This window comes from Momordica charantia (genome assembly GCF_013281855.1).
Source record: "Momordica charantia cultivar OHB3-1 chromosome 6 unlocalized genomic scaffold, Mcharantia_2.0 BLBB01000006.1, whole genome shotgun sequence".
Classification (NCBI taxonomy): Eukaryota; Viridiplantae; Streptophyta; class Magnoliopsida; order Cucurbitales; family Cucurbitaceae; genus Momordica; species Momordica charantia.
In genome coordinates, this window is record NW_028275164.1 from 20,211,180 (window position 1) to 20,227,587 (window position 16,408).

General features: G+C 41.7%; 1 protein-coding gene and 2 long non-coding RNA genes across 3 annotated transcripts; all 3 read left to right on the forward strand.

Annotated features, from left to right (window-relative positions):
* The first annotated feature begins 5,603 nt into the window (after positions 1-5,603).
* On the forward strand, positions 5,604-7,868 carry LOC148210893 (uncharacterized). The gene is made up of 3 exons (XR_015791859.1): positions 5,604-5,879; positions 5,984-6,168; positions 7,589-7,868. It is a non-coding gene; the product is annotated as an uncharacterized LOC148210893 (long non-coding RNA).
* Positions 7,869-8,868: 1,000 nt separating this feature from the next.
* LOC148210894 (uncharacterized) lies at positions 8,869-9,345 on the forward strand. Its single transcript, XM_088125235.1, has one exon. It carries the CDS (start codon positions 8,869-8,871, stop codon positions 9,343-9,345), a length of 477 nt encoding a protein of 158 aa, XP_087981361.1.
* Positions 9,346-13,891: 4,546 nt separating this feature from the next.
* Positions 13,892-15,731, forward strand: LOC148210895 (uncharacterized). The gene is made up of 2 exons (XR_015791913.1): positions 13,892-14,046; positions 15,452-15,731. It is a non-coding gene; the product is annotated as an uncharacterized LOC148210895 (long non-coding RNA).
* Positions 15,732-16,408: the final 677 nt, after the last annotated feature.

Genomic DNA, 16,408 nt, shown 5'->3' on the forward strand with positions numbered 1-16,408 from the left:
AATCTAATTTCATTTAACCAAATTAATATAACTCATTAATTTAATTAAATCATATTTAATTAAATTAAACTTAAATCAACCATATTAGAACCAAATTCAAATATTCATCTCTCTCATAATTTTGAATCCAATTCAAAATTAACTTTATATCATAATGTATCAACATACATTATATTAATTGCATCTCATACAATTAACTTTAATTCCCCTTAACAGATTTGAACCATTCAAACTCTTTTCAACACCAAATGTTCTTAATTATATTTTACGAGCTAGTAGGGGATCTAATGGACCTACATTTCAGAAGATCAAACGATATGAGATTAATTGATTAAACTCATTAATCATATTAATCACCATTCGTTAATTATTGGTCACTCCACTGAAGACTCATAGTTGTACTCTTCTCACTGTAGAGTATTTTGCATCCATGGATATTGACCATTAACAGTAAGTCAATCCTTCATGAGTGTTCGTAACACAACTGGGTTAGATTTCTGTTTTACCCTTGTGTTACACCTTAGACCTTAAGTAACGGTGATCCTCTAATAAACAATTCGGTTATGGTTCGACTAATAATCGAAAAGTCCTCTTTGTCCCGGGAATAACCTAAAAGGTCTATAGTATGTGGATAAGGCTGGGTACCTTATCCTAGCAACACTGTGGATACGACCCGCTTTGTAAATGTTACAGACGACCCGATCCAGGTCGTTCGTGTAGAGACATGCAAGTGGGGGTATCCTATACAATGAGTTTGTATAAGACCGAACCGCAAAATAGTCAATCTTTAGATGTAGCACTGTTGACTAACAGATTGCTATTTCATAGGATGACCAAGCAACTCAATCTCAATCCTGAGTGAGTTATGGACTCCTGCCCGTGAGGGCTCGTTCTTTGATCTGTATAGATGATAGTGGCCCGAGTCGCCGACTCAATATTCCTACCATTTTGGGGACGAGACCGAGTGGGGAGCTGGGAACATAACTTCAAAAGATGGAATTCACTCCTCCCTGACTTCAGGGGAGTAGATGAGTGTTCCCTCAAGTGCTGACTCTGGAACTTGAACAAGGGGCCCCTCCCTCTCACTGGCTCGAGAGGGACTTCTGGTTATTGGTCGGACCATAGTCGGGTTGTTCATTAGAGGAACAGTAGTATTTAAGGAGCAAGATGTAACTTAGGGGTAAAACGGTAATTTGACCCAACTAGAGTTACGAGCACTCCTGAAGGATTCACTTGTCGTTAATGGTCGATATCTATGGATACCAAAATATTCTATTCTGAGAAGAGTATAGCTGCGAGTTTTTAGTGGAGTAACCCGCAGTTAACTTATGTTGATTAAGGTGGTTAATGAGTTTAACCGATTAATCTCGTAATGTTGGAGCTTCTGATCTATAGGTCCATTAGATCCCCCCGCTAGCTCTCAACGGGTAAAACAAGGATCAAATTTTTTTTAAAGAATTTGAGTTGTTCAATTTAAATGAGGGATTGTAGGTTAATTGTATAAGATATAATTAACATAATGTATATAGATACATTATAATATAAAGTTAATTATGAATGACATTCATAATTAAACTATATATTATGAGAGTTATATTTGGATAAGATTCAAATAATAATTAATATTAATTTGATCATATTAAAACTATAGGTTAAAATTAATGTGAATAAGATTCACATTAAAACTATAGGGTATGAGAGAGATATACATCTGAATATGATTCAAATAAACCTATAATTAAATATACGATATTTAGGCCTCGTTTACTTACCACAATCGTAATCAATGAATCGTAATGAAAACTTCGATTCCCTTTGATGGTACTTACCAAATTATAGGAATGTAATCAAATGGTGGAATCTACCTCAAACTTTGTAATCCCATTACATATAAATGTGTAATCTCATTCCTTATTCCGTGGACCCACATATATATTTTAATTAATGTACCACTTTTCCCCTTTCTCTCTCATCTACGGATTAGATCCATATAAGTTTTAATTAGTTTTTTATACTTTTATAATTTATTCTCCATTTATACTCCAATTTTTATTAGTTGATGTGATTTTATTATATAATATGATAAATTAATATTAATTAATATCAATAAATTTTTTAAATAGACATATTACTTTTAAATATTAGAATAATAAAACTTAATAATATGTTATATTAAAGTTTGGTTGTTCTAATAAAAAATATTTTATTAATATGTAATTTTATTTTAATTATTCATTATGTATTAATATTAGATAAATTGTTATAATAAAAAATATTTACTACCAATAGTATATTAATAAATTAAATTAAAATTTATTATCATTGTAATTTAAAAAAGATTAGCACAATAATATATTTGTAATTAGCTAAAAAGAAGAAAGAGGTATATCAGTAATTGTTATATATCTGAGTTTGGTTATGATTCCAGACAGTTTTAGTAAACAACATCAAAGGAATTCTGATTATAATTCCAGAAATTTCTAATAAACAGCATCAATGGAATAACATTATGATTCTGATCCATTTGATTACGATTGATTTCCATTACAATTTCACATAAGTAAACGTGGCCTTAATTATTATCATTAATTAATTAGTATGTTAAATGATTAGTTAATTAATTAAATTAAAATTAATGTAATTTTAATTTAATTTAACCAACTCACTTCCTTCCAACTTCGTTGCATTTTGCAAGGAGGTGGGAGGTTGATGGGTGAAGGAGGTTACTTTCTTCCACTCTTCTTCATCTCTATAAAATGCATAAGTTGCATTTTGTAGGAGTTTGGTGGCTTTTAGTGATTTTGGAACAAAATCATATTATTTCAATTAGCTCTCTCTTAAATTCAAATTCCCTCCCTTTCAAAAAGACGGTTCCCACAAACTCATCATTGCCCAGAGAATAGCGGGGAAGTCATTTTGGTGGTGTCGTTGAACTACGGTGAAGAACGTTCTTCAAAGGTAGGTTACTCAACTTCTCTCATTCTTTACATTGCTTTTGTCTTTTATGTGTTGAGTTTCTAAAACAAAATCGAAGCACAAGCATTCACGCGCTTCGCTACGAGATTCGATCCCTTCATTAGGTTACTACTGGAACATTATCCACATGTGTATCGAATATATACTGTATATATATATATATATATCAAATATATACGTTGTAGATTAAATATATACTGTATATCTGTTATATACTAACCCAGTTACATGACATAATCTCGGATGTTAATTTATTGGATTTGGGTAAATGCAATTCTAAAATAAACATCAATAACAACTTTATTGAATACATATTTGTTTTACATTTACAAACCACGAGTTTAGGGCATAAAATTCAACAGTTCTAATCTCCAAGGTTGATTTGCTTTTCACTCAGGTGATCCTAAGGCGATTATCCTTTTTATGCCTTCACTTTTTACTTTTTTTTTTCTAATTTCACCTCTCTCCCTACATTAAACAAGTCATCTAACTCGTAACAACTTATACCCTTATCAATGATAAGTGCTGCACATTCCTCTATATCATGGGGATATTTCATTGCATCCAACATATTGAGTGACATCTCATGATCATTGACGCACATTGTGATATCCGCTTTTCTTACATTAAAAATTAAATTTCCAATTGCAAAAAATGGTCGACTAAGTATGATGAGTATCTCTACATCTGCTTCATAGTCCAGAATGATAAAATTCGTGGGGAAAATAAATTTATCAACTTTAACTAAGATATCCTCTATTTTTCCCTCAGATTTTTTTAATAACATGATCCACTAATTAAATAGTTACAATAGTGGGTCGAGCTTTACCTAAATTTAATTCTTTAAAAACAGATAGTAGCATCAGGTTTATACTCTCTATAAAATCACATAAACCTCTTCCTAGGTTTTTTCCTTGTGTCGAGCAAGGGATACTAAAACTACCTGGATCCTTATATTTGACAGGTAAAGGATTTCGTAAAACATTACTACTGCATTTAGTTAAGGCTACCATTTCATGCTCACCAAGCCTTTTTTGCCTAGAAATAATATTTTTAAGAACTTAGTGTAATTAGGTATATGTTCTAATGCATCAATGAGATGTATGTTGATGTGCAACTTTTTTAACATATCGAAAAATTTTCAGAAATGACTATCCTGATTTCTTTTAGCTAGTCTTTGAGGGAAAAGAGGAGGAATCTTAAATTCACCAACCTCGGAAGTAGCAACTGTGCTACTTTCTTGCCTTTAGGACTGCCCTCACCATTTTGTCTCGAAATGTCAATTCTACTACTTTTTTAATTTCTTATTGTGATGTATCTGCAAAGGCATCATTCTTCTCCTTTGGTAACTTTGGTTCCTCATAATTAAAACCATTCCTTTGACACCGCCTTACATTTCCTCTTTACCTTCTCGTTTTGGATTCTCTTATATCTTGGAAGAGTACCTTGTGGTATGGACTCTAGTTCATTAGCCAACTGTCTCATCTGCATCTTTAAATTCCTCATAGCAACTACATCGCTTTGAATTATAGCGGTCTGGCTTTGTATTGCAACATTCTAACTTTGTATCATCGCATCGTTCCTCACTATCTACGCCTTCATCAAGGCCTCCAAACTGCTACTGCCTTGCGGATTAGCGCCAGGTGCCTTCTGATAATTGTATTGATGTGGCGATAATGTTGGTTGATTAGGAAAACTAGGTGGAGTGTAGTTTTGCTAATTGTATGTGTTTATTTGAATATGGATCAAAATTCTGCTGAGCTCCTTGACGTACATGATAAACTAAAGTTGGATTAGACGGGCAACTCTTATGAATATGGTTGCCGCTACAATAAACACAAGAAAGTTTAGAAATTTGATGAATAGGAGAAAGGTTAGGGGCTACAGCAGGAATTGTGGTGGGCGCTATTTTGTTTTTGTCCATTGTTAAGGTCATTAACATTTGGTTCATGGCTGTCATCTGTGCTTAAAAGGATGATGAAGTGTCTAGCTCCAAAATTCTACTTGTGCTTGCCTTTTTCTATGATATAAATCTTTTTGAGGTTTCTTGATCGTTAAGTTTGATCATTTTGTACAGTATGTCCACGATCTCATTAACTGACTTTTTACGAATGAGCCGTTGGCGACTGTGTTTAACATCATCCTTTGATGGCCTGTCTATGTAACGCCCTGCGTTACTCAGGTTAGCTTGCCCCGAGTTCCGGAAAATTTTATAACAAAATGGATTTTTATTTATTGATTTATTGATTTATTTCATTGTTATTTTTAATTGATTCATCAGTGATCTTATTTAATTTAAGTGTGACATCTCGACTAGTGTGTATTGTTACAGTTTTAGTGGTGAGTTAGTAGCGTGTAGTTATTTATCAAGTTACATTTAGTACGGATTTCCATTATGCGACATTTGTTTTGGATCATTGGGCCAATTACGAAACTCTATTATTGGTTTGTTTTAACAAGGAAGGGTTAGGTAAGTGGGCCTTAAACATAAGGAAAAGAACCCAAGCCCAAAGGAGTTAAAAGTTTGAAACAAGAAAAGGGAACCCTAGCCACTTGTTCTCATTCCTCTTCTCCTTTTCCCCTCTTCCTCTCTTGTTGAAGCCATCGGCCACCCCCCTCCACTCGGACTCTCCCTCTCCGACACAGCAGCACCGATGGCAGCCATCTCCGGCGGACACAACGGCAGCAGCGGCGGCGGCAGCAGGTGCAGCGTCGAACAGCAGCAGCGCGTGACGGGCGGCGGCGGCGTGCGGCGGTCAGCGGCGGTGTGCGACGATCAGCGGCGGCGCGTGACGTTCGGGCAGCTGCAGGCGGCATCGATACACGCAGGGCTGTGTTAGCGGCGTCCTTTCTCCGATTCAACAAGCCTAACGACCTCGAACAACTTAGATCCGTGAAACCCGGTAACTTTTCTTTGACCCACCTTTGTTCGAAGTTAGATTTGGAGTACCCACACCCAAACGAAATCGATTTAGAATACCCACACCTAAGCGGGGTTGATTTGTAGCAAGGGACATTGAAACGAAGCCGTTGGAGATCGTATTGGACGCTTTTCGCTGCTGCAAAAACGTGGACAGCAGCGTATTGGTGGTGTTCGGCGATTATCTACATCCGTTTGAAACCCGATTTACGCTACCCACGTCTTGGCAAGCTAGATCTAATTTACCCACACCTATACGAAGTCGTTTTGCGGTAACGAGCCCCTTTGAACCCTCTTAAAGATGTTTTTTTGGAAGGCTGAATGGTACATTTAAATTGCTGTATTTTTCTGTTTTTATGCTTAGGTGTGAGGCCGACGCAAACTTAAACACGTGGTTGAGTAAGTAGCACCAGGGGGCGAGTGCGTGCGTTATTTAGCGTTAACGGAATGTTCTTGATGCTGTTTTTTATTTTTATTTTTTTGTTTTTCTTGTTAAAATAATTTAAATGAGCATGTAAGGATTGTTGGTTTGATTTGTGAATTCTAGCGATCTTGTTGCCGTATTTCTATTATTGAACACTTTTGAGGAAACATGCTTCTTATTCTTGTTGTTGTAGGTGACTAGTAGATTCTGAACTATTGTAGTTAGAAGTAATTGGCTCATGACGTTTTGCAAATGGGATGTAGATGAAATGCTAGCTTGGTTATACTGATAATTTAATTCATATTGTCTGGTTGTGAGCTGTTGGATGAACTTTGTTTATTACGTGGAAAAGCATGTTTGTAAACGGTGCAGTGATTTAGAATGTGGGAGGTTTATTTGTAGGTGGTTATGGAAGGGTTAGTGAAGTGGTGAAGGGTGAAGGGTAAAGGGACGGGTTGGTAGTCTGTTAACCATGGGTGTTCTGACCTGAAAAATGCATATAAATCGCTTGGAGGTTCAAAGCCTTGAGTAGTGGCCTTGGGGATAAATGACAAGGCCAGACGTCAAATTTCTGTAAACGTGTATTGGGGTCTTGGGGATAAATGTCAAGGACCAATACGCTGGGAAGTCATCGGTACCTTGGGAATAAACGGCAAGGACCGGTGCACAGTTCAGGCCTTGGGAATAAATGGCAAGGCCGAACGTCAAGTTTCTGGAGAGGAGTATTGAGGCCTTGGGGATAAATGTCAAGGATCAATACGACTCGAGGAGTTAGGCTTGAGGGATTAAAGAAGAGTGGAACTTGCGAAGTAGTGGTATTTGGCCTTGGGAATAAATGGCAAGGTCGGACATCAAGTACTGGAGAAGGAGGAGGTACGGTGACTTGGGAATAAATGTCAAGAGTCGTCATGCCTCGAGAAGTTACGTGGGGAGTGATAAAGGGGGGTGTTGTGGAAGGTTTAGTACTATGAAACAAGGGCTAGCGATTCATGGGTTGTGGTATTGGTAGTTTCGACGCTTAGTTGTTGTATGTAAATGTCAAGTTATTTGTTCGTTATCTCTCTCTGCTTATTTGGTTGTCTTGCTCTTGTTTTGTTCTAAATGTCAAGTTAATTGTTCGCTATCTCTCACTGCTTATTTGATTGCCTCGCTAATGTTTTGTTCTTTATGTTGTGACTGTGAGCATAAATTATTTTGTGCTAGTTAAGAAGTGCTACTTACGGAGTACCTTATGTACTCACCCCCCTTTATACCTTTATATGTTTCAGGTGTGAACGGGGTCGACCGCGGTGATGATGTGGAGAGGGCTTGACCGAGGAAGGATCACTAGTTTCGTTAGTGAGGATAGGGGGAAGGGTAGTTGGGTACGAGTAGCCTTGAGACATATGTTATTGCTAGGTGTGAACCGCGGAGGAAATTTTGTATTCTTTAGAACTACTTTAATTGTTATGGATGTTGTTGGTAAACGCGTCGTTGTTGTCATTGGAGTTTAGGTGCACGGTTGTTTTTACTTATTTAATAATTTTTGCCACTGAGGCGAATTTGAGATGTTGTTGTTTTCTTTTAAATTGCCCACGGAGGGCGGAGTTCTGAAATTTATGACATTTATATTTCTGTCAGAACGTACGGAAGTCGAAGCTTTATTTCATCTAAATTATTTTCCAGGAGGTTGCTTATCTCGTGTTTAGAGTTAAGGTTAGCCAGAAGAATTATTTAACGTTGCCTAGGATGTTTATATGAAATCTTGGGTCGTTACAGTTGGTATCAGAGCCGAAACGTTCCTGTAGACTGAGTTAGAAACTAGCATACGTAGGAGTAGTGATCTCGGTCGACCTCCTCGTCATCACCAGGTACGCTTCATGCTTGCCCTTGAGAGCTTATACATTTCCCATGCTTTACTTGTGCGCTGAAATTTTTCTCATCAGTTTTTGTTGCCGCTCTGTTTCGCTAGACATAGAGTGTGTTTATTAAGCGTACCAAATAGAATGCGGTGGACTTTTTCTAGTATGGGGATTTCGACTACCACTTTTTCCTTTTAGTCTATGCGTGGAGTTTCGTGCTAACGTCTTATCGAAATTTTGTGCCGTTCTTCCAAACAATGCCTCCCCGTCGCAGTATGAGATTGCGAGCTGACACCGACCCCGCTCCCGGAGGTGAGAACGGAGCGGATCCACTGCCCCCTCCTGCCGGGAATCAGGCAGGAGTAGTCCCTCCATTTCCTCTAACAGCCGCTCGAGAGCGGGCAGATCCTCCAGTTCCCCCAGCAGTTCCTCAGGTGAACCCCCAATTGGCATTGCTTGTGGAAGCCTTGCAAGCAGTGATCAGTAACGCCGCAGGGGTGGGCGGGGTCCAAGCTCCGCCACCCCAACACCTTCATACACTCCAGAGCGAGGCTCGCTTCATCAAGGATTTCAAGCGCTACGGACCCCCAACCTTTGACGGCGAGAGTGAAAGAACGACTGCAGCGGAATAGTGGATCAGAGAGTTGGAAGCCCTTTACGCGTATCTTGGTTGCGAAGACCAATTCAAGGTGAAGGGTGCGGTTTTTATGTTGAGGGGCGAGGCCCTGAACTGGTGGGACTCAGTAGCAGCGGTAGAGGATCATGCGAATGTACCAATTCCGTGGGCAAGGTTCAAGAACTTGTTGTACGACTACTACTATCCGGAGACTGTGAAAGACATGAAGGAGGCAGAATTCCTGCATCTAGTCCAAGGAACTTTATCGGTGGCACATTATGAAAGGAAGTTCACGGAACTCTCCCGTTTCGCTCTAGAGTTAATTCCCACTGAGGCTTTAAAGATCAAGAGGTTTGTTAAAGGCTTGCGCAAGGGAATCAGAGGCCCGGTGGACCTCCAGCGACCCACCACCTATGCTGAAGCGGTTAGGGGCGCCTTGATTATGGATAAGGATGTTTCCAACAAGGCCTCACCCCTGCCAGAGGTCGGATCATCTTCAGGTGTGAAAAGGAAGTTTCCTTCGACTTATGCCGACCCGGTATTGAGAGCACCCCAGCGCCAGACTTAACACCAGGGCATGTCGCCAGTATGCCCCACCTGCCAGAGAAGACATACAGGGCAGTGCTGGATGGGAAGTAAGGGTTGTTTCAGGTGCGGAAGAGAAGGGCATTTTGCAAGGGAATGTCCCATGTCGGCCGCAAATACGCAGAGGTTGGGTCAGAGGATTCCACCACCAGTTTCGACGCAGGGAAATAACCAAAAGGCTCGTGTCTTCGCACTTACTCGCAAGGAAGCGGCGGATGCCGAAACAGTAGTCATAGGTATCTCTTTTTTTTTTGGGCTTTGTGTGTGAGCGTACGTCCTTATCTTTACATTGTCATCCAGGTACTGTTTTAGTCCATGATGTGCCTGCGTATGTATTGTTTGATTCGGGGTCGAGCCACACCTTCATCTCATCTACGTTCGTTCGTCAGGCAACCCTCGAATTAGAGCCGTTAGGGATTTTGTTGTCGGTTTCTACACCATCAGGGTCGATTTTGATCGCTAGTCAAAAGGTGAAGGCAGGTGAGTTGTCTTTTGATAATCAGACTCTAAGGGCAAGGCTGATCCAGCTGGACATGCAAGATTTTGACGTTATTGTGGGCATGGATTGGCTAGCTACCAACCAAGCCAACATTAATTGCTCGAGAAGAGAAGTCTCCTTTCAACTACCTTTGGGTCGGAGCTTTACGTTTAAAGGGGTTACGAGTAGAGTCCCAAGGACAGTATCAGCGTTGAAGGCAAGACGCCTGTTGCAGAATGGAGCTTGGGGATATTTGGCCAACGTTGTCGACATTAGTAAGACTCCACCTAGTATCGACTCCGTTCCCGTGGTCAGAGAGTTCCCAGATGTGTTCCCCGATGACCTCCCGGGGCTACCCCCTGTTCGTGAACTGGATTTTTGTATCGACTTACCACCCGGGACAGCTCCCATTTCAAAGGCACCGTACCGCATGGCTCCAGCGGAACTTAAGGAGCTTAAGGCTCAGTTGGAAGAGCTCTTAGATAAAGGCTTCATTCGCCCGAGCGTGTCTCCTTGGGTTGCTCCCGTGCTGTTTGTGAAAAAAAAGGATGGATCTATGCGACTTTGTGTTGACTATTGGGATCTGAACAAGGTGACAATAAAAAATAGGTACCCCTTTCCTCGCATCGATGACCTCTTTGACCAACTAAAAGGAGCAAGGGTGTTCTCAAAGATAGACCTACGATCGGGGTACCACCAGTTGAGAATTAAAGACGCCGACATACCTAAGACAGCCTTCAGAACCAGGTATGGGCATTATGAGTTTACCGTTATGTCTTTCGGACTCACCAATGCCCCTGCGGCATTTATGGATCTTATGAATCGAGTTTTCAAGGAAATTTTGGATCTGTTCGTGATCGTGTTTATCGACGATATTCTAATTTACTCCGTTACGGAAGAGCAGCACGAAGGACATCTGCGGCAGGTTCTTACCGCTTTGAGGAAGAATAGCCTGTACGCGAAGTTCTCGAAATGTGAGTTTTGGCTGGTTAAGGTGGCTTTCCTTGGCCACATAGTCACCAGGGAAGGTATTGCTGTGGACCCGGCCAAGGTGGAGGCGGTCAGTGGTTGGCCAAGGCCTCGCACAGTGACAAAAATCCGCAGTTTTCTCGGTCTAGCCGGCTATTATAGAAGGTTCGTCCAGGATTTCTCTCGGGTAGCGGCACCGTTGACTCAGTTAACCCGCAAGAATGCTACGTTCATTTGGAGCGACGAATGTGAGAAAAGCTTCCAAGAACTGAAGCAGTGTTTGGTCACGGCCCCAGTGTTAACAGTACCGGATGGGTCGGGAAGTTTGGTGGTGTACAGTGACGCTTTACGAAGGGGCTTAGGTTGCGTTCTGATGCAGCAGGGAAGGGTCATTGCCTATGCATCCCGACAGTTAAAGGTACACGAGCTTAACTATCCCACCCATGACTTGGAGCTCGCCGCGGTAGTTTTCGCCTTGAAGATATGGAGACACTATCGGTATGGGGAAAAGATTCAGATCTTCACTGATCACCAAAGTCTGAAATATTTCTTCACTCAGAAAGAACTTAACCTTAGGCAGCGGAGGTGGTTAGAACTGGTAAAAGACTACGACTGCGAGATCAATTACCATCCGGGTAAGGCAAACGTGGTGGCTAATGCACTCAGTAGAAGAGCAGCAAGTGTAGCTCCTTTGGTAGTACCTCCTGGACAAGTGTTAGATGAGTTGGACCGTTCTGAGGTGGAGCTAGCGGTAGAAGATGTGTCAGCAGTGCTAGCTCAACTCTCGGTCAAACCCACCCTAAGACAACGAATCATCGCTGCACAAAAGGGAGACTCCAGTCTGAGCAAGGGTTTCGTGAGGCTGGGCCAAGGAGATTTTTCCCTTTCGGAAGATCAGGCCCTGCTCTATCAGGGGAGACTGTGCGTACCAAGGGATTTTCCTTTAAGGAGGGATTTACTAACCGAGGCTCATAATACCCCATTCTCGGTGCATCCTGGGAGTACCAAGATGTATAGAGACCTTAAGAGACACTATTGGTGGCACAATATGAAGCGTGAGATTGCTCAGTTTGTTAGTAGCTGTTTGACGTGCCAACAGGTGAAAGCCTCCAGACAGAGGCCCGCCGGGTTGTTGCAACCTTTAAGTATACCGGTGTGGAAATGGGATGGCGTAGCCATGGACTTCATTACAGGGTTGCCGAGAACGGCTAAAGGTTTCACAGTGATTTGGGTGATTGTGGATCGCTTAACAAAGTCTGCGCATTTCATACCAGGCAAAGCCACGTATGCAGTAGAAAGGTGGGCGGAACTTTATCTGCACGAAATAGTCAGACTCCATGGCATACCAGTGACCATAGTGTCAGATCGGGACTCCCGTTTCACGTCAACGTTTTGGCGGAGTTTACATAAAACTCTGGGGACACGACTCGATTTTAGTACGGCGTTCCACCTCCAGACCGATGGTCAGACCGAGCGTTTGAACCATGTTCTGGAAGATATGTTGAGGGCTTGCACATTGGATTTCAGTGGTTCTTGGGACAAACACCTGTACTTAGCAGAGTTTGCATACAACAACAGTTATCAGGCGACCATTGGCATGGCCCCATATGAAGCGTTGTACGGGAAAAAGAGTAGGTCGCCGGTGCATTGGGATGAAGTCGGTGAGAGAGTCCTGTTGGGACCAGAATTGGTACAAGAAACTAATGGTGCCATCCAAAGGATTAGAGCAAGAATGCAGACGACCCAAAGTAGACAGAAGAGTTACGCTGATGCTAGGCGAAGGGCATTGGAGTTTAATGTTGGTGACCACGTTTTCCTTCGTGTGGCACCGGTGAAGGATGTCTTACGTTTTGGTAAGAAGGGAAAACTCAGTCCAAGATTTATTGGTCCTTTTGAAATCTTGGAGTGCATCGGACCGGTCGCTTATCGGTTGGCCTTGCCATCGTCGTTGAGCGCAGTGCATAACGTGTTCCACGTGTCCATGTTGAGGAAATAAGTTCATGACCCTTCCCACGTCTTGGATTACGAACCACTGCAGGTGGATGAAACATTGTGCTATAAAGAAGTACCCGTTGGGATCGTAGTAAGAGAGACCAAAGTGCTGCAGAACCGGGTGATTGATTTGGTGAAGGTCTTGTGGAGGAACCACCAAATAGAAGAGGCCACCTGGGAGCGAGAAGACGAATTCAGGGCCCAGTATCCTGAATTGATCGAGCAACGAACTTTCGAGGACGAAAGTTTTTGAAGAGGGGAAGTCTGTAACGCCCCGCGTTACTCAGATTAGCTTGCCTCGAGTTCCGGAAAATTTTATAACAAAATGGATTTTTATTTATTGATTTATTGATTTATTTCATTGTTATTTTTAATTGATTCATCAGTGATCTTATTTAATTTAAGTGTGACATCTCGACTAGTGTGTATTGTTACAGTTTTAGTGGTGAGTTAGTAGCGTGTAGTTATTTATCAAGTTACATTTAGTACGGATTTCCATTATGCGACATTCGTTTTGGATCATTGGGCCAATTACGAAACTCTATTATTGGTTTGTTTTAACAAGGAAGAGTTGGGTAAGTGGGCCTTAAACATAAGGAAAAGAACCCAAGCCCAAAGGAGTTAAAAGTTTGAAACAAGAAAAGGGAACCCTAGCCACTTGTTCTCATTCGTCTTCTCCTTTTCCCCTCTTCCTCTCTTGTTGAAGCCGTCGGCCACCCCCCTCCACTCGGACTCTCCCTCTCCGACACAGCAGCACCGACGGCAGCCATCTCCGGCGGACACAGCGGGCAGCAACGGTCGCGGCAGCAGGTGCAGCGTCGAACAGCAGCAGCGCGTGACGGGCGGCGGCGGCGTGCGGGGGGCAGCGGCGGTGTGCGACGATCAGCGGCAGCGCGTAACGTTCGGGCAGCTGCAGGCGGCATCGATACACGCGGGGCTGTGTTCGCGGCGTCCTTTCTCCGATTCAACAAGCCTAACGACCTCGGAGTTAGATTTGGAGTACCCACACCCAAACGAAATCGATTTAGAATACCCACACCTAAGCGGGGTTGTTTTGTAGCAAGGGACATTGAAACGAAGCCATTGGAGATCGTATTGGACGCTTTTCGCTGCTGCAAAAACGTGGACAGCAGCGTATTGGTGGTGTTCGGCGATTATCTACATCCGTTTGAAACCCGATTTACGCTACCCACGTCTTGGCAAGCTAGATCTAATTTACCCACACCTATACGAAGTCGTTTTGCGGTAACGAGCCCCTTTGAACCCTCTTAAAGATGTTTTTTTGAAGGCTGAATGGTACATTTAAATTGCTGTATTTTTCTGTTTTTATGCTTAAGTGTGAGGCCGACGCAAACTTAAACACGTGGTTGAGTAAGTAGCACCAGGGGGCGAGTGCGTGCATTATTTAGCGTTAACGGAATGTTCTTGATGCTGTTTTTTTTTTTTTCTTGTTAAAATAATTTAAATGAGCATGTAAGGATTGTTGGTTTGATTTGTGAATTCTAGCGATCTTGTTGCCGTATTTCTATTATTGAACACTTTTGAGGAAACATGCTTCATATTCTTGTTGTTGTAGGTCACTAGTAGATTCTGAACTGTTGTAGTTAGAAGTAATTGGCTCATGACGTTTTGCAAATGGGATGTAGATGAAATGCTAGCTTGGTTATACTGATAATTTAATTCATATTGTCTGGTTGTGAGCTGTTGGATGAACTTTGTTTATTACGTGGAAAAGCATGTTTGTAAACGGTGCAGTGATTTAGAATGTGGGAGGTTTATTTGTAAGTGGTCATGGAAGGGTTAGTGAAGTGGTGAAGGGTGAAGGGTAAAGGGACGGGTTGGTAGTCCGTTAACCATGGGTGTTCTGACCTGAAAAATGCATATAAATCGCTTGGAGGTTCAAAGCCTTGAGTAGTGGCCTTGGGGATAAATGACAAGGCCAGACGTCAAATTTCTGTAAACGTGTATTGAGGTCTTGGGGATAAATGTCAAGGACCAATACGCTGGGAAGTCATCGGTACCTTGGGAATAAACGGCAAGGACCGGTGCACAGTTCAGGCCTTGGGAATAAATGGCAAGGCCGAACGTCAAGTTTCTGGAGAGGAGTATTGAGGCCTTGGGGATAAATGTCAAGGGTCAATACGACTCGAGGAGTTAGGCTTGAGGGATTAAAGAAGAGTGGAACTTGCGAAGTAGTGGTGTTTGGCCTTGGAATAAATGGCAAGGTCGGACATCAAGTACTGGAGAAGGAGGAGGTACGGTGACTTGGGAATAAATGTCAAGAGCCGTCATGCCTCGAGAAGTTACGCGGGGAGTGATAAAGGGGGGTGTTGTGGAAGGTTTAGTACTATGAAACAAGGGCTAGCGATTCATGGGTTGTGGTATTGGTAGTTTCGACGCTTAGTTGTTGTATGTAAATGTCAAGTTATTTGTTCGCTATCTCTCTCTGCTTATTTGGTTGCCTTACTCTTGTTTTGTTCTAAATGTCAAGTTAATTGTTCGCTATCTCTCACTGCTTATTTGATTGTCTCGCTAATGTTTTGTTCTTTATGTTGTGACTGTGAGCATAATTTATTTTGTGCTAGTTAAGAAGTGCTACTTACGGAGTACCTTATGTACTCACCCCCCTTTGTACCTTTATATGTTTCAGGTGTGAACGGGGTCGACCGCGGTGATGATGTGGAGAGGGCTTGACCGAGGAAGGATCACTAGTTTCGTTAGTGAGGATAGGGGGAAGGGTAGTTGGGTACGAGTAGCCTTGAGACATATGTTATTGCTAGGTGTGAACCGCGGAGGAAATTTTGTATTCTTTAGAACTACTTTAATTGTTATGGATGTTGTTGGTAAACGCGTCGTTGTTGTCATTGGAGTTTAGGTGCACGGTTGTTTTTACTTATTTAATAATTTTTGCCACTGAGGCGAATTTGAGATGTTGTTGTTTTCTTTTAAATTGCCCACGGAGGGCGGAGTTCTGACAGTTTATGACATTTATATTTCTGTCAGAACGTATGGAAGTCGAAGCTTTATTTCATCTAAATTATTTTCCAGGAGGTTGCTTATCTCGTGTTTAGAGTTAAGGTTAGCCAGAAGAATTATTTAGCGTTGCCTAGGATGTTTATATGAAATCTTGGGTCGTTACAGTCTAACCCTAAGTATAATTGCTCAATTTATACACATGGGAGCAATTAGTGACTTGGACATCTCCTCAATGACTCCTTGAATCTCTCCTGAGTCTTGTTTAATTCCTCGTTGTCCTTCTGCATGCAATATACAATATATTATCTTACCTCTGTGATATGAACATAAGTGTCTTAGTGCTGATTTAAAGGAAGATGTTGGAGATTTTGATGATTGAATGAAAGTTGCTATTTTGCTTCAAAAAGCCTAGAGCTTGTTTTTCTTTGCAATTCTTGATTGTTAGATTTGCATGCTAGAATCATTCAAATAGCCTTGATCAAGCTATTTTGTGGAGTGGTTCGAATCTTGAGTTTAGAAACAAGCTTTCTCTACTCTTGATATTGATCATCAAGGTAAATCCGTTCTAACTTCTTCCTTGGGTTGACATCATCTCGATTTGGGAGTTTTAGCATTTGTGATCTAGGGGTTT

Excerpts from the sequence above, each read along its gene's own strand:
- LOC148210894 (XM_088125235.1), top strand. The coding sequence starts at position 8,869 with ATGTTGAGGGGCGAGGCCCTGAACTGGTGGGACTCAGTAGCAGCGGTA.